This window comes from Thermobia domestica, chromosome 18 (genome assembly GCF_964235325.1).
Source record: "Thermobia domestica chromosome 18, izTheDome1.hap1.1, whole genome shotgun sequence".
In the NCBI taxonomy this organism is placed as follows: Eukaryota; Metazoa; Arthropoda; class Insecta; order Zygentoma; family Lepismatidae; genus Thermobia; species Thermobia domestica.
The window spans coordinates 75,208,682-75,232,249 of record NC_137471.1 but is presented as its reverse complement, the minus strand read 5'-3'; the positions used below and the strand labels follow the sequence as shown (position 1 = coordinate 75,232,249).

At 37.1% G+C, this 23,568-nt stretch overlaps 1 protein-coding gene across 1 annotated transcript in view; it reads left to right on the top strand.

Moving 5' to 3' along the window:
* Positions 1-23,221, top strand: part of LOC145675129 (uncharacterized) — a 762,987-nt gene extending 739,766 nt beyond the window's left edge. The window contains exon 5 of the mRNA XM_081745498.1: positions 22,722-23,221. Within this exon, the coding sequence (XP_081601624.1) occupies positions 22,722-22,766 (45 nt within the window). The 3' untranslated portion in view covers positions 22,767-23,221. The remainder of the gene's footprint in view (positions 1-22,721) is intronic.
* Positions 23,222-23,568: the final 347 nt, after the last annotated feature.

Below are 23,568 nucleotides of genomic sequence, written 5' to 3'. Positions count from 1 at the left end.
TGGCGTTTTAATTAAAGTATTTTGTGATAAATATATACCAAAGAAAACGAAAACATTGTTTGTATTTCTCTATTTTCGTAAAATAACACTATTTTAATTGTTCTGACACAACTATAGTCAGCGCCCGTGTGCTGGGTGCGACAGCGAAGTGGAGATCGGAAACGCTCGGGTTTTAATCGGCTTTTCTCGGGGAAGGGAACAGGGTCCAGCCAGCTAGTCCTCATATTATGTTGTCTAAGCTCTAAGCACGGGCGTTCTGTCGTAAGCGAATTTAATGCTCGTTTGCTTTTTACAGTTAATAGTTTTAACGCAATTAAATTTACAGTATTACCCTTGACACTTTAAGAGATCTAATGAAGTGTGAACTTTTTAGATTATCAATATATTTTGAAAATGACTCAAAGAATAAAATATGGAAGGGGACTCGTTTGAGAAACCGAGTCCCTTGCAGCAAAGCGATGGCGCAAGCAGTGATATTACTTCAATTGGTATAGGGGACAGTAGGGGTGGGAATCGGCCGTTTCAGTGTTGTATTCTGGACCAATTATTCATGGTATCATTTGGATTCCTTAATTTTCAAGAAAAGCAACAAATAATAACCAGTGGTAGAACAACTCCAAGCATTTCCATTTAGACAAAAATGAAAGATTATATACATAATATCAAAACTAATTATTTTGCTTGTTCGAAATAGTTAACTGCATGTAAGACAAGAAACAAACTGTATTGCTGGCCTTGTATTCTGTTCCACATAGAAAAGGACGTGTGGAAGAATGATGGCTTTTGTGACATGAACAATTTTCACAAACCCAAGCTGCGCCAAGAAAAATGTTATTCATACCTGTCCACAATAACTAAATTGAAAACTTTCGGGAAACCAGAATTGATTTTCAATTGAGCAAGCAATGCAGAAGTTGATTCAAACCGGGAACTAATGAACCGATTGATTTATTCCTCTTGTTTTATGGCTAAACAAGAGCTGTCATTTAGAAGTCATAACAAACAGGAAGATTCTGTCAATTAGAGAAATTATATTGAAGTAATTTAGTTACTTACTAAGTACGACACTAAATGGACTTGCAGGGGCGCCTGAAGAAATTTTTCTATGGAGGGGTCCATCTCCATGGTTCCTATGTTGCGTCTGGTGTTTCTGGTATTTAATGTACGTGGTTTGCCGTATTACGTATACATTTTCGTGAGCCAGAGGAAGGTCCGGGCCCCACCCTGCCCTTTCGTTGGGGCGCCCATGTTGACTTGTCATCTTCACAGCATGGGAGTGTTTCAAGGAACATCAAGCAGAATTCAGAATTATATTATTAAATGTGTTGGTGAGTAATTCTGGATAAAATTAAGTCAGAAATAAACAATACACTTCTTACAGCAATAATGTTGGACAAAACTACGGACATTGCAAAGATCTCTCAACATTCAATCGGTACGTGAAAGACGGCAATTCGTGAAAGATTTATTTGTTTTGCAGGTGTTACTAATGATTGCACTGCGACTGCACTAAGTCAGCATGCTTTCCAAGTTCTCTCTCACTTTAATTGTAAGCAAAAGCTTGTAGCACTAGGTTATGGATGGGGCTGCCACATTTTCTGGACATTTGAACGGTTTGCAATCTTATGTGAAAAGGTGTTTGAGTGCACTCACCATACACTGGTATGCTCACAGTCTAAATCTCGCTGTTCCACAGTCTCTTAATCACATCAAGGAATGTAAAATATATTTTAGAATAAGTTGCATTCCAAATTTCTTTTCATATTCATCGAAACGCTGTAACGCGCTCTCTGAATCAGAAGTAACTAAGCGATTTCCAACGGTTGCCACTATAAGATGGAATTACAATTCCAAAATTGTGAATGCAGTAAACGAAAATCAAATAGAACTCTTACGGTGTTCTGAGAACATTGTAGAAGATTCAGATAATTGCGACACCGAAGCTTTCAAGACTACAAAAAAGAAAAAAAGAAAAAAAAAATGTATGAGTTATCATTGAAGGATTTCGATTTTGCATTTCTACTAAAAGTTTTGTCATTTTTTTTTCGCACACGGATATACTATTCAACATTGTTTAAAGTAAAACCTTGGATGTGAAATATTGCATCCAGAAAGTACAAAAGATGGTATCTCAATTTAGAAATGCAAGAAACGATTTTTAAGATTTATAGAAAAGTAGAATTGGATGACAATGGGAACCTTCTAATAAAAGACGTAAAGTAGATGACTCAACAGATTCAGAAATTAAATACGTGCGTCTCTTCAATGACATTATTGATACTGTGATTTCAAGATCTCAGTGAGTTACAATTTCTTGAGCTGTTAGATTTAAAGAATTTTCAGTGCTTGAAATCTCGATGTCCTGATTGCTTGTTTTTGGCCCTTAAATCAATTTACGGGAGTTCTTTTTATTTTAATTTTAACAATTTGCAGAGTGAATTAATATAGGTTTACAGACTCTTAGATTTTTCAAATAAAACTGTGACTGAAATTATCCATTTCTTGAAAGAAAGAGGCTTGGTTCAAGAAGCGTTTACAGAAACATATAAATTGTGTTATTTGGTGTCGACAATATTACTCAGGACCTCCACTCTACAGCACACATTCTCTTTGAACCTAGTCCCCTGTGAGAAAAGTCACGACACGCCACTGATTACCAGCGTTGGCTGTTGAAGAAGTTCCATTGCTAAAAATTCAAATATTATCCGTAAAAGTTAAATTTTCGTATTTCATTCTTTTCTTTTCAATTCTCCTATCTCGAATTCACGCTTCGTCTTACATAACAACGTGTTTATGTTAAGTTTAGTAATTAATTTTCCTCACTCAGAGGCAATATCAAAGTTGGCAAAAAAAAAAAAAAAAAAAAAAAAAAAAAAATTAAATTGTTCTATGCAACGAAGACAGTAACAGCACATTTGCAATAAAGACAACACCTACAATCTCATTTTAAACATCAATCAGCTAACAGAACTTTTGTGTGGGTGAGTAGCCAATCAGCGCGCAGTTTACTTGATCGTTCACTATAAGAAAAAAAAAGTTTAATTTCTTGGAAAAATAAAGAAGATATGAAGCTTGATTCAGCATGCCGTATCACTAGAATTTATTTTAAAAAGTGTGTTTGTTTTTCTATTCAAGGAGGAAAAGGGAAAATGACATAGAAATTTCGGTATAACCGTACCCTAAGAGAATGAAACATCTTACAGTTCCAGAAAGCTACATATAATAATACGTGCATAGATAAGTTTTCTTTCCTTAGCTTCTAGAGATAAAATTTATATTTTTACGGATGTGATCTCTTTCTCAAAAGCTGTAATTGCTCACTTGATCTTAATTGTATACAGAAATAGAATGTCGACAAAAATCGCTCTCTACCCTCCTTCCTTGATCAAATATAGGGCTCGATGGTACTAAATTGGTCTTAATCGACTTAACAATAAACTCTGTAATTTATTTATTTATTTATATAACAATCACCAGATACAGCTCCGAGGCCATTTTACACTGGATGTCCAACAACAACAATAACAATGGAAAGGATTTGGGAAGGTATCGGTATGTTTAGTAGGTACCATCCCGGCATTTGCCTGGTAGGACTGAAGGAAACCCTGGAAAACCTCAGTCAGGATGGTCGGCAGCGGAATTCGAACCCACGACCTCCCGAATGCGAAGCCAACGCCCTATTACTTGAGCCACTTTGCTCGGTAATGATAAGAGGATAAAGGTTGACACTTTTACTATCGACAGTACGAACTCTTTTAATATTATTTGTAGAGACCGGATGTCAAGCTCTTTAACATTAAATATATCATCAAAAATAACGTTTTAAAGTATATATGGGGGAGGGGTGCTTTAGTTTCTATTTAAGCCAATTTTATTTTGCCTATTTCGCCATTCCTACCTACATAATTGCTGTAGTGCCTAATGTTGCCTATTCTATGCATTTTCTTCAAAACAAGACTTTATTGCGGAAAAATATATAATTTTTAGTATTTCAAGAAAGGATTTTTCCTCTTCCGAGAAATGTTAAGTGTTGTTTGTAGTGCGATAACTAAATATACTGGTAAAGTGATGCAAAACTTCGAACTGCTGTGTGTACTGATAAGTGTATACAGTATAATTTGTACTGTTATGTGTACTGATAAAGTGTTGTAGAGAATGTATTTATCAAATATACATGGAATACATGTTAAGCTTCGTTTTCATATATATACAGTAAAAGAAGATATTAACAAACAGTTATGTTTTTGCATTCTTTGAACATTATCTATGACTTGAATTTATTTTTAAATCGTATTGAGCGTTTATCTGTATTATTTCGAATTACATTTTAGTGCCTATTTTACTGTCTATTTTCTAAAATTTTAAGTGCCTACTTGCCTGCCTGATTTTCCAGCTTTTTAATGCCTAAACATCCGGTTTCTAATTATTTGCATTTTTGTTCTCACTTATTTTGCACCAATACAGAACAACAATTTAGCAAACTAAGACTATTAGAAAACAAAAAAAGGTTGTCAGCAACATTCATAGCGTCGTTTTTGAAACTAACTCCCTGTTATGTGTGTGTGTGTGTGTGAGTGTTGAAGTAAGTGGAGTATCTATCTATCTTCCCTTTATTCCACACTGGCGGTTGGTGGAACGGGAACGGCCCGTCGCGGCGACGTGGTCAGCTTTTATGAGAGAAGTTTTCCGATGATGTCATCCTTAGAACACGTGACCTGCAACTCGAGCAACTTGTAATGGCAAAATAAGAAACAGGGCCACTTGGATTATCTTCTGCATCGGAACTTCAGCAAAAAGCTACGGAAGGAAAATAAGAAAAAAAAAATAAAGAAACTTTAAGAAATAGAAACAAACTAAAAAAGAACGAAAAAGGGAAAGTGAAATGAAGGATAATCGTAGAGAAAGAGAAGGAAAGAGAGAGAGAGAGAGAGAGAGAGATACTAAAGTAATAAATGGGACGATATCACCGACTGGACTACTAGGAAAACGAAAATATAGTATATCTTGGAAATGTATTGCACGAGACATAAATAAAATAAGTTCAAGATAAAGAGAGGATAATCACGGATTTCGTCTTGTAGTTCAGCTTCTATTTCAAACCAGTAAAACATATTTCTTTAATGTTATTAGCATTTAACAAGAAAAAAAAATGACTGAAGATGAGGTATGTACCAATCGATAGATTTGTTTGGGATGAACAAAATTATATCATTAAGTATTCTGTCTATTGACAGATCCTGGAGATCCTATTATTATTATTATTATTATTATTATTATTATTATTATTATTATTATTATTATTATTATTATTATTTCTTCCATGTTTCTCGATTTTCAGCTTCCTCTTTTAACTCCCAATATTTTCTTCTGTTTCTCAGACCATCTATCAGTTGTGTTCTTCTTCCTATTCCTCGCTTTCCTTCCATTTTTCCTTCTATGGCGATATGAAGAAGACAATTTCTTCGTAAAATGTGTCCAATTCAATTGGCCTTCCTACGAAGAATGCTGGCTAAAAACGTCCTCTTCTCTCTTATCCGTTTCAAAACATCTTCGTTTGTTACTCTCTCTCCGTTCATTTTATCTTCTCCATCTTCCTCCAACTCCATATTTCGAAGCTCTCTAAATATTTCTTCTCTAACTTTCGTAAGGGTGGAAGGCAACGGGAAACCACCACTCTATTTTCCCTAGTTTGCTGGCAGCAAAGAATAGAACATATGAACAATGGTCTTTCGCAGGTCAAAATGTAGTTCCGGAGGTAAAATATCTCCCCATTTGGATCTCCGGGAGGGGGATGGCTTGGGAAGGACTATTGGACGAGAAAGTAATAATGGGGGGAAGACAGACAGAGAAAGAAAGACAGGGAAGAGCAAAAGGTTTAGGATAGGGACATGGAACATAGTACTATGTTACAGGGAGGAAAATTAGAAAATCTTAAAGAAGAAATGAAACAAAATAATTTAGATTTGGTAGGAGTTTGTGAAGTTAGATGGGAAGATAAAGGGGTATTGAACAGCGAAGGATATACAATGTTTTACTCAGGTAATGAAAAGGGCGGTCATAATGGCGTAGGAATAATTCTTGGAAAGCGCTTAAAGGAGAAGGTAATGAAAGTAGATTTTATTGATGATAGAGTTATGATGTTAAGACTTAAAGGGAAAACGAAGGATCTAGTGGCGATACAGACATATGCACCGACGACTTCGCATGCAAATGAAGAAGTAGAGGAAAATTATGAGAAAATAGAAGAAATTATAGATAGGGAGAAGAAGGATGCATGCATAATTCTAATGGGAGATTTCAATGCAGTTGTGGGAGAAAAACAGGAAGGTAGTATCGTAGGCAAATATGGTTTAGGCTAAAGAAATGAAAGGGGAGAGGGACTGGTGAATTTCTGTAGACAGAATTCACTAGTAATTGGGAACACTTGGTTCAATCAGCACAAGAGAAGAAGATATACATGGAAATCACCAATAGACGGCGGAAGATATCAGATAGACTATGTTATGATTCAGGACAGGTATCGGAATAGCTTAAAGAACGCGAAAACCCTTCCCGGGGCTGATATTTTCTCTGATCATAATCTTGTGCTGGCCGAAGTAGATATTCAACTGAAAAATGTAGGCAGAAGAAAAGTAGGTAACAGAGTATTGAATAATGAAAAGTTGAAAAACGAGGAAATAAGAAATCTTTTCGCTGAAAAATTCGAAGAAAAATGTTCAAACGAGGAAAGGATAGGCGCAGGTAGTAACGCACGGTGGGAACATATTAAACGTTGCTTACAGCAGGCTGCAGAAGAAGCAGTAGGTTACCGCGAACACAAAACTGCTAAGAAACCATGGATTACAGAGCAGATGTTGCAGAAAATGAGGGAGAGGAAGATGTGGAAACAGGTTGATACAGAAGAGGGCAGAAAGATGTACAGAAAATTAAATAATGAATTACGAAGAGAAACAGACAGAGCGAGGGAAGAGTTTTACAAAAGAAAATGCGAGGACATAGAAGAATTAGAAAGAGTTGGGAAATATGAGGAAATGTACAAGGAGGTGATATCTGTGGAATTTCGTAGGAAACAAGGGGGTATTATGATGGCAGTAGAAAATAAGAATGGGAAGGTAGTCAGCGAGAGAAATGAGGTCATAGGAAGGTGGAAAGAATACGTTGAAGACTTATATGAGAGTAGGGATAGACCGCGTAGCCTAAATGTTGAAGTAGAAAATGAAGTAGGCGAGGATGATAAAGGATTTAGTATTCTTCGGGATGAGTTTGAAAAGGCTATATCCGAGATTAGGAATGGAAAGACAACCGGAATATATAAGATACCAACCGAATTCATTAAAAATATAGGAGTCAAGGGAAAGAAAGAATTGTTGTGACTATGCAATGAAATGCATGAGGCAGGAGAATGTCCAAAAGACTTTCTGAAAACGATCATGATACCGATGGCTAAGAAATCGAACCCAAAGAGATGTGAGGATTATAGAACTATTAGTCTCATATCTCATGCAGCTAAAATTCTGCTCCGAATACTGAACAGAAGGTTATATGGAAGAACAAATAAAGATGTTGAGGAGGAGCAGTTCGGGTCAGAAGAGGCAAGGGCACAAGAGATGCTATTGGATTATTAAGGGCGATCGGTGAAAGATTTATAGAAAAAGGAAAAGATGTGTATGTTGTATTTATTGATCTAGAAAAGGCTTTTGACCGTGTGAATTGGGAATTGTTGTTGGGAGTTCTAACAAAGATAGGGTTGGAATGGAAAGATAGAAGACTCATAAGAAACTTATACATGAACCAACAAGTAAGTGTTAGGATAGGGGAAGAACTGACGGAAGAGAGTGCAATTGGAAGAGGAGTTCGACAAGGATGCTGCCTCTCGCCAACACTATTTAATGTCTATCTAGAAGAGATAGTGAAAAAGAGCCTACATGATGATGATGGCATTTCGGTAGGAGGTAGAATGATTAGATGCATAAGATTTGCAGACGATATGGCGCTTCTTGCAGAATCTGAAAAGAAAATCAATAAAATGTTAGAAAAAATGAGAAAAGGCTTTGAAGAATATGGGATGAAAATAAATGTTAGAAAGACAAAAGCCATGGTGATTGGAACGAAGGGGTCTGTGTCAAATATAAAAGTAGGAGGGGAGAAAATAGAACAAGTGAATAGTTTTCGATACCTGGGTAGTATTCTTAGTAATGACATGAAATGCGAACCTGAAATAAAAGCAAGGATAGGAATGGCGAAAGAAGCCTTTAGGAGGGAAAAAAGTCTGTTTTGTGGGACCTTGAATAAAGAGTTGAGAAAAAGACTCATAAAATGCTTCGTGTGGAGTGTTGTACTATATGGGGCGGAAACGTGAACATTACGTAAAGGTGACGAAAATCGACTGGAAGCATTCGAAATGTGGGTGTGGAGAAGAATGGAAAGAATTAGTTGGGTCGAGCGGAAAACGAATGAGAGAGTGTTAGAAATGGTGGGTGAGAAAAGAGCATTTTTAGATATTATTAGGAAGAGGAAGAGAAACTGGTTGGGACATTGCCTAAGAAGAGTTTGTATCATGAGGGACGTCCTAGAGGTTATGGTGGCGGGAAAGAGAGGGAGGGGGCGAAGGAGACTACAATTAATGGATGATATTAAAACAGAAAGATCATACGCGAAGACGAAAAGGTTAGCGGAGGACCGTGGAGCATGGAAGCTTCTCAGGCAATACCAATAAAGGCAGAATACCTATGATGATGATGAACTTCCGTAATGTCCAAGTCTCTGAACCAGTAAGTCCAATACTCCATATATAGCACTTGACCAACTTTCTTCCTCCGTCCAATATTAACTCTGCTGGTTAAGAGTGATCTTTTCTTCTTGCATGCCTCTTTGACTATAGCAATTGCTAACTGATCTTCATGGTGCAGGAAGGGTCTCTCGTAAAATACTTCCGAGATATTTTAAATGATCGCCCTCTTGTCTTTGTATTACTCAGACCTTTAAACGCGAGTTTGCACGGGATATTCCCATGACTTTCGATTTTTCGATGTTGATTTCCATTCCATATTATTTCCCAGTGTTAAATATTTTGTCCATCTCCTGTAGTCCTGCACTGATTCTAGCTAATATAACAGTGTCATCTGCGTACGTGATCTTGTTAATGATTCGCTCTCCAATCTTGAAATCTCCAATTCCCATTATTGCTTTCTTCATTAAACACTCACTGTACACGTTGGATAACTGGAGCGACTATTACATCCTTGTCTGACTCTTCTCCCAATCTACGCACTATTGTTTTTTCTTTCATTTAAGCACAACTTGACTCAATGTCCTATGTACAGGTTGCGAATAAGTCGTCTGTCTCTTCTGTTGACCCCGATTTTTTTAAGTATTATCAGAGGTTTGGTTCAATTGACTCCGTCGAAAGTAGGTATGCCCAAAATCTTTAGGAATCGGAAATTTCACTTTCTGGATTTCGGAGAAATTCCGGAATTCAGAAAAGTTCCGAAATTCGAAAAAATCCGATGTCGGAAAAATTGCAGAATTCGGATTCCGGAAAATAAAAATTCCGGAATTGGTCATCCCTAGTCGAAAGCCTTTGGCCAGTCGAACAGGCACAAACACAATTCTTTCTTTACGTCAAGAACTCGTTCTAACTCTCATCAAGCTAACAGCTCCTCTGGTGCCTTTTCCTTTCCGAAATTCGAATTGATCTCCCTCGAATATTTTTTATATCTTACTTTCTAGCCACTTATTCAATATACGCGCAATAATCATTGTGGGAAATAAGACTAATGGTATTGTGATTGCTGCACTTTTTTGTTTGCTTTTTCTTGTGTAGTGCAACCATTGTAACATCAAGAAAATCCTTTGGCCATCTTGTTAATAAGTGAAGCCAATACTTTCAATGTTCTGTCTCCTAGTTTTTTGAGCAAATCTGCAGGTATATTGTCGCCCCTAGTGACCTTCTTCCTTCGCACGTCTTGACGACTGGTACTACTTTACTCTTCAATGAACTGGGTCCTTTTTCATCATCCAACACCTCTTCCTCTGCTTCGATCGCAATATCTTTGGGACGGTTCTTCTGATCATACAGATCCATTATCTATTTCTCCCTGATTGTAAGGATACTTTGATTGTCGATGACTACATAAACTTGTTGATCTTCGATCCTACAACGATACTTGTATTTCAACATCTTTATTATATCTTTATTTATATTTGTGGGCAAAATGTGCTTTTTAAATATGCAGAAGCTATTCAAAAAAGCAAGAAGAAGAATATGAAAAGAGATATAGATGTAATTTCTTTTCTGGTTGTTATGCGATTATATTTTGTTATAATAGTGTTTCGACGATGTGAGTTAGTTGTCACAGCAACGAAAAATAAACAATATAGAAGAAAGGATCCATCTCGTGAAGTCTATATGTACAATTTTTAAAGAGTGTACTTGTTTAACTTGTTACGTACTACAATAAAAGGTAATATCAAGTATGCAGTGTGTAAAATGGATTTTGATACATCAGTAGCCTTAGTTATATATATACAGGGTGCGGCAGCGTTCATAGCGTGATTTGACTTGCGTGGTACAATGATGTACTGCATGAATGCGCGGCAGCTCGTGTACTAATGAGTTGCTATTTCGTATACTAATGAGCTGCCATTTCGAGTGTGACAGTGATATAGAGCGGTGGAGCACACAGCATCGTGCCTTTGATGTTGAAAGTTATTTCAAGAATAACGACTCTGTTATTGTTGCCCAGCGTCTATTTCGGCAGCATTTCAACTTGGGACGTCATGGGAAAGTTCCAGATGGACGGACCATTGTGAGGTGGGTACGTGCATTTCGAACAGGTTCTGTTTGCAATGGCAAACCGGCAAGAAGTGAAAGAACTGTGCGGACACCAGAAGCCGTGGAAAATGTTCGTGCTGCAATATTGCGTAGTCCAAAAAGATCTGCTCGTCGTCATTCACAAACTGTGCATATGTCCGATCGCTCATTCAGAAGAATATTGCACGAAGATTTCCATTTTCACCCATATAAGCTGCAGATTGTTCAGGAAATTAGGCCTCGCGATTGAGTTTCACGAGAAACATTCTGCATAACCATGCGTGATCTCCTTCGCCAAAATCCACAAATATTGCACACCATCCTGATGTCATATGAAGGTCATTTCGAGTTATGTGGTTCAGTAAATAAACAGAATATGCGTTATTGGAGTGATGAAAACCCGCATGAACTGCACATCAAGCCCTTGCACAGTTCTCGTGTCACAGAGTGGTGTGGAGTTGCTTCCTTTGGGATTATTGGCCCTTACTTCTTTGAAGATGACAGCGGTGTGGTTGTAATTGTCACCAGTGAACTCTACCTAAAGATGCTGCAAGACTTCGTTCTTTCCCAATTAGGTATGGTAGATGTGGATGTGGAACAATTATGGTTTCAACAAGACGGAACGACCTCGCATACAGCCAGAATTTGCATGGATTTCTTGCGACAGACATTTCCGAGTAGAGTAATTTCCCGTCTTGGTGACATTTCTTGGCCGCCTCGCTCACCTGGTCTTTCATGTGCATACTTTTTCCTTTGTGTTTACCTTAAGCAAGAGATTTTCCGAACACGTTGTGCCACCATTCCTGAGTTGAAGGATCGCATCAGAACTGCCGTCGGCAATGTCCCAGGGAATACGTTACGCCGAGTTATGGAAAGCTTTTTCCAACGCCGCCGGCATCATTTGACAGGAGTCATATTCAAAAAGTAATCCATGCAATGGACAATGACTTACACATTAGTAAATGGCATACCTTTAACTATTAATTGACATAGGAGGTAATAAATAAATTACAGTTACTGCCTGATGGTATGTTTTTAATATCCTACTATGAACGCTGCCTGACCCTGTATATATGAACTGTGGTCGTTATAATTCCAAACATGAATATACTTTTGTTAGCGTTCCCTCCTAATTCTTGTGCTTTCTGATACATCAGATTATATCTGCCGCACTGGTGAAGTTTCTTTATATCTTCACATGTCTGTTCCATGTGCTTTTCTTTGGCTTCATCCGTCTCTTTCCTGAATTCATTATTCAGCCTTTTGTATTCTTCGATGTGTGTGGTTTTCGTCCTTTTAAGTTTCCCCATTCTCTTAAACATCGCTTCAGTTATCTTTGGTTTTCTAGTGCTCTTTCCTTCCTCTTTGCCTTCATCTCTACATTTTTTTTTTTTGTCTTTAAATAAAAACGGACCTATAGCATTTAAAGGAGTATATTACTTCTGAATTTGATGAAATTATCATTCAATAACATTAATGTAATATGTTCTTTGGTGCTTAAGCGCTCCTTCTAGGCCAAACGGTTAGCGTTCGCGCCTTTGGCTTTTAAGACCCAAGTTCAATTTGCGGCGAGTTAGATCTCACTTTAAGTTGTAGGTTCACGTCTCATGTAGTCTCGCTGCTGAAAGGGAGGCCAAACCCAAAATCATATCACCTTCTCTACTTTAAAAAACATGTCATTTATACATTGAAAATGGCGAAAGGTTTAGGTAACTTGATACATCTTGTAATAATTCCGTAGTTTCGTAGTAGCCTTTTCCGTTAAAAGTGTCACATAAAGGTCTCGAACCAGCATTGACTCACTCTGCATCTATTGAAATAATACTTAATTAACTGACATTTCCTACGTATATACACAAACTAAATACATTTGTAATAAATTGATGCTTTCTTTACAGTAAAACGAAAAGCTAGAGTCAAAATCATGTAACAATAAGGTAATGTCAACTGATCTGCGCTCATGTATAAAATTTCAAAGCTTTATTTAGTATGAGTGTTAAATTTAAGTTTCAAGACTTGATTCTAATAAACAAATAGAAAAATAATCTAATAAAAGCGTTGTTTGAGACAAAACAAAAGCAAGAAGAGTGTAGAGAAGCGACACAAAACATGAAAACTCTCTCTGATCGTAGGCAGTCCTTTAACTGACGAAGAGGATCAGAAAAGGAAATGTGCAAAATTTGAGACGAACAACGTGGAAAATCAGGAAGTTGCACATAAAAAGTTGGGATGACTCACAATGATTAATTGTTGTTTTAAAATTACAGAGGAAGAAGACGGAGAGAAAAAAAGTTTGTCGCACTAATTCTCTGACTGTCTTTCATTGTGAAAGACTAATGGAAACTTTGGCCTTCTTTATTCATACAATCTCCCATCTTGAGTTTTGCATATAATACAATGGAAATGAGCGCAAATAGAACTTGTTATGCTTATGCTATGTAAATTAATAGAGAACAGGATCTAACGGGAATGGAAGTCCGGACTATGCAACGAAAGGTGAGCTTGGGAGCTTATACAGAATTGCAGTTTAGATTAGCAGGTTCTTTAATAATGGAAAAGTAGGGTTAAATTATCACAGAAACAAGGTGTAAAGTTGAAGATTTTGCCTCTTCACCTAATATAACATGAAACCACAGACGTACACACTAAATAGGAAAGACGAAAATGGTTACCATATACCCATCAGCGAAAACATGACCACCTACCTACCTAATATTTGGCATTTGACTCGCAGGATAGCAGCATTCGCGGTTTGACATGTAAGTAATGAAGCTTTGATAGGTGAGTGGAGACATGGCGCACGCCTAATCACTTAATTTCTGTAAATTCCATAGGCGGGGCCGATAAGTTCAGATCTAACATTCAATGATATCCCAAAGATGTTCAGCACGGTTAAGATGGGATGAGTTTGGGGGCTATTGTAGCAATTGAAATTCACCACTCTGCTCCTCAAATTTATGCAACACAACTTGGCCTTGTGATAAGAAGTGTTGTCCTGCTGAAAGATGTCATTTGAGAAGAAGTGTTGTTCTGCTGAAAGATGTCATTACCAGCTGAAACTATGTTTCACATGAATGAATTTACTTAATCAGGAATGACCTGCCAATAGTTAGAAGACTCCATGGTGCCCTCCTATCGGGCCAATGAATGATTCCCCAAATCAAATGAAGCCACCAGCAGCATATCGTCGTCCTACCTTGTACGTCTCGAGCAGATGTTTCTCACCCGGCCATCGATGTGATTAAAGGTAATATTATGTATGGTTCATCGAACCATGCAACATTGTGTCATTTGCTCTATGATCCAATGACGGTGAACACATGCCCATTTCAGTTATAAGTGACGATACTGTACGGTTAACATTGGTGCACATGTGAAACGTCGGCTGCGGAGGCCCATATCCAACAGTGTATCTTGAATTATGTGCTCATGTATACTCGTGCTTTGTTCACTGTTAAAATCTGTTAAAAACTGCTGTTAAATTGTGCCACAATTTGCACCTATCCTGCCGTAACAATCTTAACAGTCAGCAATATCTTTAATAACGTTTGGTGCTGATTTCACCGTCCTTTCCCCACTTTTAGAAGGCATTTACCACGACAACTCGTGAACACCGTACAAGTTTCCTAGATGCTCGTTCCAATCCCTCTGACCATCACAGTCTGGCCCCAACCAAACTCTGATGTATCACCAGCCTTCCCTATTTTACGCAAAACAAGTACCACACTGACTGGTCAAGTGAGATCTTTGCCACCGTCTGGCGAGCGGTTCTGCTGTATCCTATCTCCCATGCTTCTTCAAGATTTCAAACTATGGCCTTCATTAGCAGTGTCTGAGATCTTAAAACACAAGTATCATTAGTATTGGTGTAATTCGTGAATCATAATTAATCATTATTAGTTATTACCATGTACTTAGACTTAATAATTGATAGATTCAAGCAAATTTTATTTGAAAATCGCTTAACAAATTTTCCTAGCTATTGTACTTTCAATTCGGTTCAGGTAAGGTTTAAGAACTATTTCATTGCAGACCAAAAGAGACAGAAACATATAATAGATTTCTATATATGGCCATTAATAGTGTTGCTATACATCTCTAACCATGGCCAATTAGCATTAATTAATTCCTTTCATCATATCATGACTATGGTATTCAAACATGTCGCTGAGTGTCAGCTACCATGACTACTATGAATGTCGGCTACATCTTCAACTACAATAAATGTTAAAGTTGATCTGAATCTTCAATCTTTACCAGAGCTAGTGTTCATATAAGTCGTTGTTCCACTAACGCCATTAGCACAGATCTAGACCCTGAACCCAATGACTACCAGCATTGTCTGTTGTCTTCAACCACGATTACTGTAAGTACTAACCTAGATCTTCAACAGTAGCCATTACTAACATTGAATTGAATCTTCGACAATGCCCAGCATTAGCGTAAAACTAGATTTTCAACGATACCTCCATTAATTTCGATCTAGATTTCAAACCACGATCACCATGAGCATACCACGATCTTCAACATAACCAACATTAGTGGATCTGGTTTCTCACATTACTATCGTTGAACTAGACTTCCTAATTAATAGGTTTCAATTACTCAACAAATTTTTCATAGCTATTGTATCTTCTATTTGCTTCGGGTATGACTTGAGAACCATTTGATTCCAGACTCAAAGAAACGTTAAAAATGTAATGAATTTCAAAATATTCCCTTCAATATCGTTGTTCTACATATCTGATCATCCTCTAATCAGCGTTCATTCATTCTTTCATTATATCGTTACTGTAATTGGTATTCCAACATGACCACAATGAATATTAACCACCATGCACTATTATATTTGGTTATATCTTTAACCAGGGCAAGTGGTAACGTTGATCTGAATCTTCCATCTTCACAGGACTACCGTTGATCTAGATTTTTACTCATTAATACCATTAGTAGCGAACCAGATCTTCAAGCTAATCATTTGCCTTGCAAGTGGTCTTCAACCATGATTACCATGAGATCTTCAACAATAGCCACCACTAGCATTATTGAGAATCTTCAATTCCCGATCAACCTTAGCACTGATCTAGATCTTTAACCATAGCCCCATTAACGTTAATCGACATTTCATGCCATCACTCAACCACAACTAACTTTAGTGTTGCTCTAGTTCTTCAACAACAATTAAATATTATTACAATTGAGATAGACTTCATAGCTGATAGATTTAAGCAAATTTTCTTTTTCTATACTTAAGTTTTCTTAATTATTGTGTTTCGATTCACTTGAGGGGCTATTTCGTTCGGGAGTTATTTCATCCCAGACGAAAAGAGAAATAAAAACAAAATAGATTCCTATACATGACTATCAATAGTATTAATCTACATCTCTAGGCATGCCCAAATTAGCGTTAATTCACACCTTTCATCATATTATTTTTATCATTGGTCTTTATACTTAATCACAATGAGTGTTAATCAACATAATAACCACTATAATAGTTGAATATATCTTCAATCATAGTAAATGTTAATATTAATCTGAATCTTCAACCTTAGCCCGAAGATGTATTGATCTAGTATTAAATCTTTACCCTTTAACACCATTAACTCAAACCCAGATCTTCAACATAATTATCATTAGTCTTGGCTGACATCTTCAACCAACATCACTATGAGCATGAAGCTAGGTCCTTAACAATAGCTACTGTTAGCGTTGATCTGAATTTCCATACACTACTAGATCAGCCATGTGCAACAGCCGACCCCCGGGTTAATCTCGGCCCACTGAATCCTTTCATCTAGCCCGTCTGATCCCTAATTGAAAATATACTTCTTAGATAATCTGGAAACGAACTGAAAATATTTCCTGGATAATTGATATCCACCTCGGAAAGTAAACTATTATCCACGTTGGAACATCGAGTGTACCACGGAACATTCAGAGACTAGCTCAGAACATGAAGAATCAAATTCTTCACTAAAATGATAAAATAGATTTTTCCTCCTTTTCTTTAAATAAATATCTTGGTTACCGTTATAACAGTTTCTGTGTGCCTTGATGTTAGTGTACGACGAACGAGTTTCTTTATTAAGTATGGTCATTCGGTTGTTATGAACATTTTATACATTGTCTCATATGGCTCTAAATGCCAGTAAGTCCTCTGTGATTGTCCCACTCCCTTTCCAACTTGCACATACATGTATTAAGCGCCATGGATCTACTTGTTCAACCATATTTATACCCCTAACTACTATTGAGGGCGCGCTGGCTCAGTGGTAGAGCGTTCATCTCCGATGCTTTTTATCCCTGGTTCGATCCCAGCTCGCGCCGTGTGGACTTTGTGGTGGACAAACACCATGCTCGTGGGTTTTCTCGGGGTTCTCCCGTTTTCTCCCACTTTCTTCATTCCACCATTTTATTCATTTCTCATCATCACCGTCTCCTTTAGCCTAACCGGCATAACCGTGGGACGTGAAACTAAAAGATTTCATTTTCCCCCTAATTATTATTATTAAAATTGACTTACAAGTTAGACTTCGTAATTGACAGATTGAGATTTTTTTTTCTTCTTAATGATCTAACACGTTAGTTTTCTAACAGTTGGAACAATCTACAAAGGTAAGGCACTTTCCATTCGCTTGACATAGTTTCGGAATTATTAAAATTTCAGACCAAATAAAAGTTTTTTAAAAAAATGTAATAAGACTTAAAATGTATAATCTTCAAAAATAAGAAAAAGAACTTCATTTCAGAGTAGCAGTAGCACCCTTATTACAGTCATTTTTTATTTCGTTTAAAACCCAAACATACTTGCACACTGTATAAAGTGCGCTGTCATTGCCGTAGCGCTTTTTCCTTAAAGACCTCCCAGCCGAAAATGAAAAGAAAGTCAAAATTTATTGTTGTGTTTTTATGGCGTTTTTCAGAAGTGGTTGAAATTGACGTGCCATATGCATGTATTGCTGTCGGCATGGCGCAGGGAAGACTTTATATTATATATATATACGTTCATCTATCTCAGTAACAAAAGAGACACCAAGCGATTTAGTTTTTTTTTGAACAGTTTCCATTTAGACTTTTCACCCGTCTCGTCCAAGTGGGAACAGATACATAAAAAAAAGAAAGAAAAAAAAGAAAAGGAAAGAAACGTATCTCCTTGCAAGATTAGCTGTATTATGCTTTCTTTTAAAATGTCGTATTTTTTGGCTTTTGGTGGTGCATAAAATGAAAATTTTTCGTTTTATTTGTGAGCCATATTCGTTTTTTTTTTTTTTTTTTTTGTAGCCTCTGCAAGAATGGGTAAGACCAAAATAAGGAATATACTGTTTCTTTTATTTATGATGCAACCTATTATTCTTAAGGATAAACTATTTGATTACAAGGTATAGGAGAAAGAATGGCTGGGTTTTGTGGGGGCGCTATGTAGAAGAGATGACAAACGGTTGGTTGAATAATACATTTTTTTTTGCAACTCAAATAGTATAGTCAGTCCAAAAACAAATGTAAGGCAAATCCACTATACTGTAAGAGAAAAATATATGTTTAAGGCGTTTGCATGTTTCAATATGTGTGGACCATGGTGGAACAGTTTGTTTTCCTCTAAACCAAGGTCATGAAAACACATTTAAATTATCTTCCAGCACGATGGGACATATCCTCACTTTGCTGGTATTGTTTCATGTGCTTTGGATATTAGTTTTGCAGGCAGACCCGTTCCTTCCCTAATACCACAGGATGTGCTAGGCATGTGTCATTTAGGTGTCCCAGCTACTTTTTAGGTACCTGACACTTGACACATATGGTATTCATGTACTAAGTATGTATTTCAGCTATCTAAAATTTTAGGTGCTTATTACACCTAATTGATGTTTGCGACTGTGTACCACAAATGTAGCATTTATATAACTGGCTCGGTTTCGTACTGTGATAGTCTTTTGCTTTTTATGTCGTCACTTGGGACATATATCTTTCATGTACTAGGTACGTCCTTTAGGTGCATACTTTTTCAGATACTTATGACACATAATTGATATCTGAACGACGCACAAATGACAATCAGCTGCTTGCATTTGCTCATGCGCAGTAACATGCAACGGTTTCTTGCGCTTTCTGCTCCCCTTTCTGTTCCTGTTTCAAATGGCAAGCAATAATACAAGTGTTATTGTGAAGGAAAAACAATAAGCCTATTACTATAAAGTGGAGGATGCCTAATTAGAATTATTTATGTTTACATAATCTTATTTTCAATAGTGATTAATTGTGGACCTGAAGACAGAAGTTATGTACGCATACGATGTGTTAACTGTTCTATTGTGTGAGAACGTGTATACTTCGTATATACGTGAACGTGAAATATTTCAATAAAATATTTCACAATTCCTATGCTACTTTTGAATATCACAATAGCAGTTTTATTCTTGTTTCCATATTTTAATCACTCCTTTCCCTTACTGTTTATGGTTCTCAACCGCTATACCTGTACTAATATTCACTTATTTTTCATATTCTACCAAATGCGTTGTGTCTTATTTCACAATTTTTCATTTTTCTCACTATTTACATTTTGAAGACTCTTGTTGTTTTTCTATGCTTCATATACTTTATAAGTTATCATTATTACAAGTATTTTACCATTAATGACAATTCATTTGCCAAAAGCTTCTATGGACAACAATCTCTAGCTAACATCTTCGTCTCGAGTAGCAGTTGTTTGTATTTATAGCGTCAAATATAATTGTAGTCTTTTCTTCTCTGCCCTTTTATCTTTCACTCTCCTTCAAACATGTCCCTCAGAATACAATTTATTCTCAAATCATATCCTAATCAGTTTCTAATACTTTTTTTCCTCTGATATTCTTAACACAAGTAATTTCTGAAAATTACCTGACTTTCTTTATTTTCGGAAGAAGAAATTACAGGACCCAGGATAGTCATACTGGCGGGATTTCTGATGTCCTTGCAGGTAGCGTTACATTCACTTGCATCCATACTTATCATGAAGCAATTGTGTTACATACTATCGTACGGTCTTACAAGGATGCAGCAAGTACTATTTTAAGTGATGATTTGAGTATGCAGTTTGTGAACGCACAGCATGAGAAACGACTTCGTATGGAAATTACACGGTACATGTTTGAAATTCTGAAAACAGATCCTCATTCCCTGGAGAGTGTAACCGCAAACAATGAAAAGGTGGATGTACTGGTAAGACCCAGTAGCCAAAGCATAATTGACTCAGTAAAAGCATTCAAGCGTGTAAAGTTCCAATTTTCGTTGAAAACGACAAAAATTTTGAAACTCGAGGACCTAGCAACAGTACTAGCACAACACTTCCATTCATGCGACTCAAGTGATTCAGACGCGGTGTCTAACAGCACTTCCCGAAAAAGGGATCCAGGCCCGTTTCGAGCGTAGAGGAATCTCTGTATATGACGGCGCTCCACGTTATCAGCAAGAACAGTAACAAAGCAGGCGACGGATATTACCAGTCAACATGTGATCCGGGAAAGGAAGAACGTCATCACCAATAAGAAAACTTCTGAGGAACCTGAGGACAGGGTATAAAAGAAGCCGCAGTAGCTTAGAAGATATCAGTCTCGACAGATTTGGACAGGATGATCATTCCGTTCCCTTCTCCTGGCTGCGACTGGACCTTAAGATTACCTACCTCTCCCTTGGCTGCGACTTGACCCTGAAAGACACCATATACTCACCTCTTTGTTGCAACTGGGCCCTGGGGCGTCCTTAATCACAACCACCGATGTAAGGGGCTCTATTTAGGTCTTCGGACCCTCTCTTATAACTATATCATAATAGCAACTTACTATAAAATGGTAGTGGGAGAATTCCAAATACCGTGTACCGTTATTTGGCTCTACCTACCTGCTTAGCAAAAGTTTATATGGTGGAGACGCCGAGTATCGATCCCGGTACCTCTCACAGAAGTTTACAATATATAGCAACAGGAGCAAAACTGTTGTGGAGGATATTATTAGGGCAACAAATATACAAGGTGAGTGTTTCTTTGGTTTTCGTGTACTACGGTTTTACACTTTTCAGATAAGACTTATAGGGTAAGTTTGTGTGAATACGGACAGTTCTGATGTTTCTTTCTTTTACTACTACCCCGCTAAACGAAATATCTAATACTCCGTCACGTTATTTAATGATATGTTGGTAGTCATGTACAACTGAAATGGTTTTCCTGGAATGGCATGTTAAGAAATAAAAACTAATTTTTTGAAAGTTGACAAAATCTCTGATTTGAATATTTGGAAGGGTGAATCCGGACAGAAGGTTGGCGATTCCGGACACTGAATTTTGAAGGAAGATATGGAGATGATAGGTATATTTTAGATTACTATCTTGCTACACTAACATTCTAACATGATAAGTACAGAATATAAATACATACAAATTACTAACATTGCAATTTCTATATTAATTACTGTTGAAATTGTAAGCTAAATATAGAGTAGTGTAACTACCACTATAGCGTTTAATCATTAAGCATAGTAATCACATTTGTTTCCATTAGAACTACATTGTACTACTATTTTTGCTAGTAACAACTAAATTATTAGTAAAATGTATAATATGTGTGCACTGAGACTAGCATTTATTTATTTTTTTCTTTTTTGCGTTAATTATGTCTGCCAGTTTCGTGAAGCACTAGTCATAATTCAGACACATCGTCCACAGATAAAATACGGTTCCTTACCACCGCCAACACATCTTTCACGAAACCAGGTCTTAGACACAGTACAGGATACCCAGGAACCGTATTTGCTTGATGAAGGTGCATAATAGTTCTTCCCACAAAATCCACAGTTGTTTTCATCCATAACTTCGATTGTGTTTGAGAAGACAGTTTCAAACAAACTGCAATTCGTGACACTTAACCTTTTAGCAATTGGCCTTTGGGATGTGGGTTTGGAAGAAGCAACAGCAGGAAAATATATGAATTGTTTAACTGAGGACTCTGAAGGCGATTGAGACGTGTTTGGGGATGAGTCTGATGACACAAAAGAGGAATTGTTTGCAGCGACTGGCGATCATGTTCATTCGACAAAAGAAATTCATGTTCCCGAACTTGTTGCGGATCAAATGGGAATATACCAGATGATGTAGCCATTCAGTAGTGTAGAATTTTTGAGCACCTTATGATTAGCATTTTGTTATTTAGTTGTGTTTGTAGATCCTGAGATAATTTTATAGCTTTTTCTGGTGATTCCTCGGAGTCCATTTATGGCAAAATTGAATAGACGCAATAGGCCTCACGTACTATCTCACAGTCATAAAAGTGAAAAGCGAGAGAGTGTACTGAATCCTCTTAGTTCATTAATCACCTTGTTCGGATTCAGCTTAACGTAATAAACCTGTCCGAATTCACCCTCCCCTAAACGTCCGGATTCGCCCGTTTTCAGCACTGTACACTTGTGCACTTGTTGAGCAGGCACTCGCGAAGTAATAGCATTCTTTCAATATGCAACGAGTAAAGTATGGTCTTCGCTTCGATATATGTCTTACTTAACCATTTGCTGATAACCACTTCTGTGTAAAACCTTAACATATTCCACTAAAAAGTCACATCAGGTCAAAAACATGCATGAACTTTCCTGTTTATTCTTCTTTCTTCCACCGTCGAAACTACGTATAACACTCTTTGCACTTAATACTCAGCATTGAACTGTAGGAAGGTACGCTGCTTCAAATAGGCATCACAACAAGTCTCCACATTACGCATGCGAAGAACAGTATTATCGTAAGCTTAGGATGTCCGGATTCAGCGACTGTCAGGAATCACCCAAACTTACTATATTTCTTTATGGGTTTCCGTTCCAACCAGCTGATTTTCTTTCTTTTTCACATCAACAACATTCATTAACAATACTAAATTCCTTTGCAGAACAAGAACTTCGTAACCTCTGACCCGGAGGCAGTAGATCCATGACCCATCAGACCCAGTGACCCGCAGTAACCTGGACTGAATAATGACTCAGCCTGACCCGGAGAAGACGTATCATCGTCATATAGTATGTGAGGAGCCACTAACGTAATTCTTACAAACACGATTCACTCATCTCTCTCTGTCGTCTCATTAAATTTAAATTTATAATTTCCTTTCTCGTTTGTTGTGCGCATTCTTATATGTCAACGAATTGCACTTGAAGATAACTACAAAGTTGAACATGTAATTTGCCGTTTGGAATATATGTAAAATATATAATAAAATGTATGTAGAATGAGATTGTGGGAGGAAACATGAGTACCCCGAGAAAATTCAAGGACACGATATTGTCCACCAGAAACTTCTTAGCCGGGGATTGAACCAGAGACCCCATGAACCAGAGGTAAGCACACTATCACTGTACCTTTCTGGTATTTTTTTTAGTATAGTCTATGTTCAAAAACAGTTGTATTAATTTTCAATATGGAAAGACCAATAAACATTAAATTATATTTGAAATATTCAAAATATGGTATCCTGGACATCATTAATCAACTAATAAAATTCCAAAGTAACGTTGCAGACCTGATATTTTGGCTTCTTTCGGGTCATCGAGTCTCTCTGAGTCTCCGTATGTATCCGGGTTGCCCAAGGATGTTATAAAATAGAGGATCTGCCCATACATATCTTCATTCTATGAACTCAGTGAAGCCAAGAAACAATCGAACATCGTCTGAATCGATACGTCTGATTGGTTACTCTCGTTTCCGCCATGATTGTTGGCTCGAAACATTGCGATCTTAGT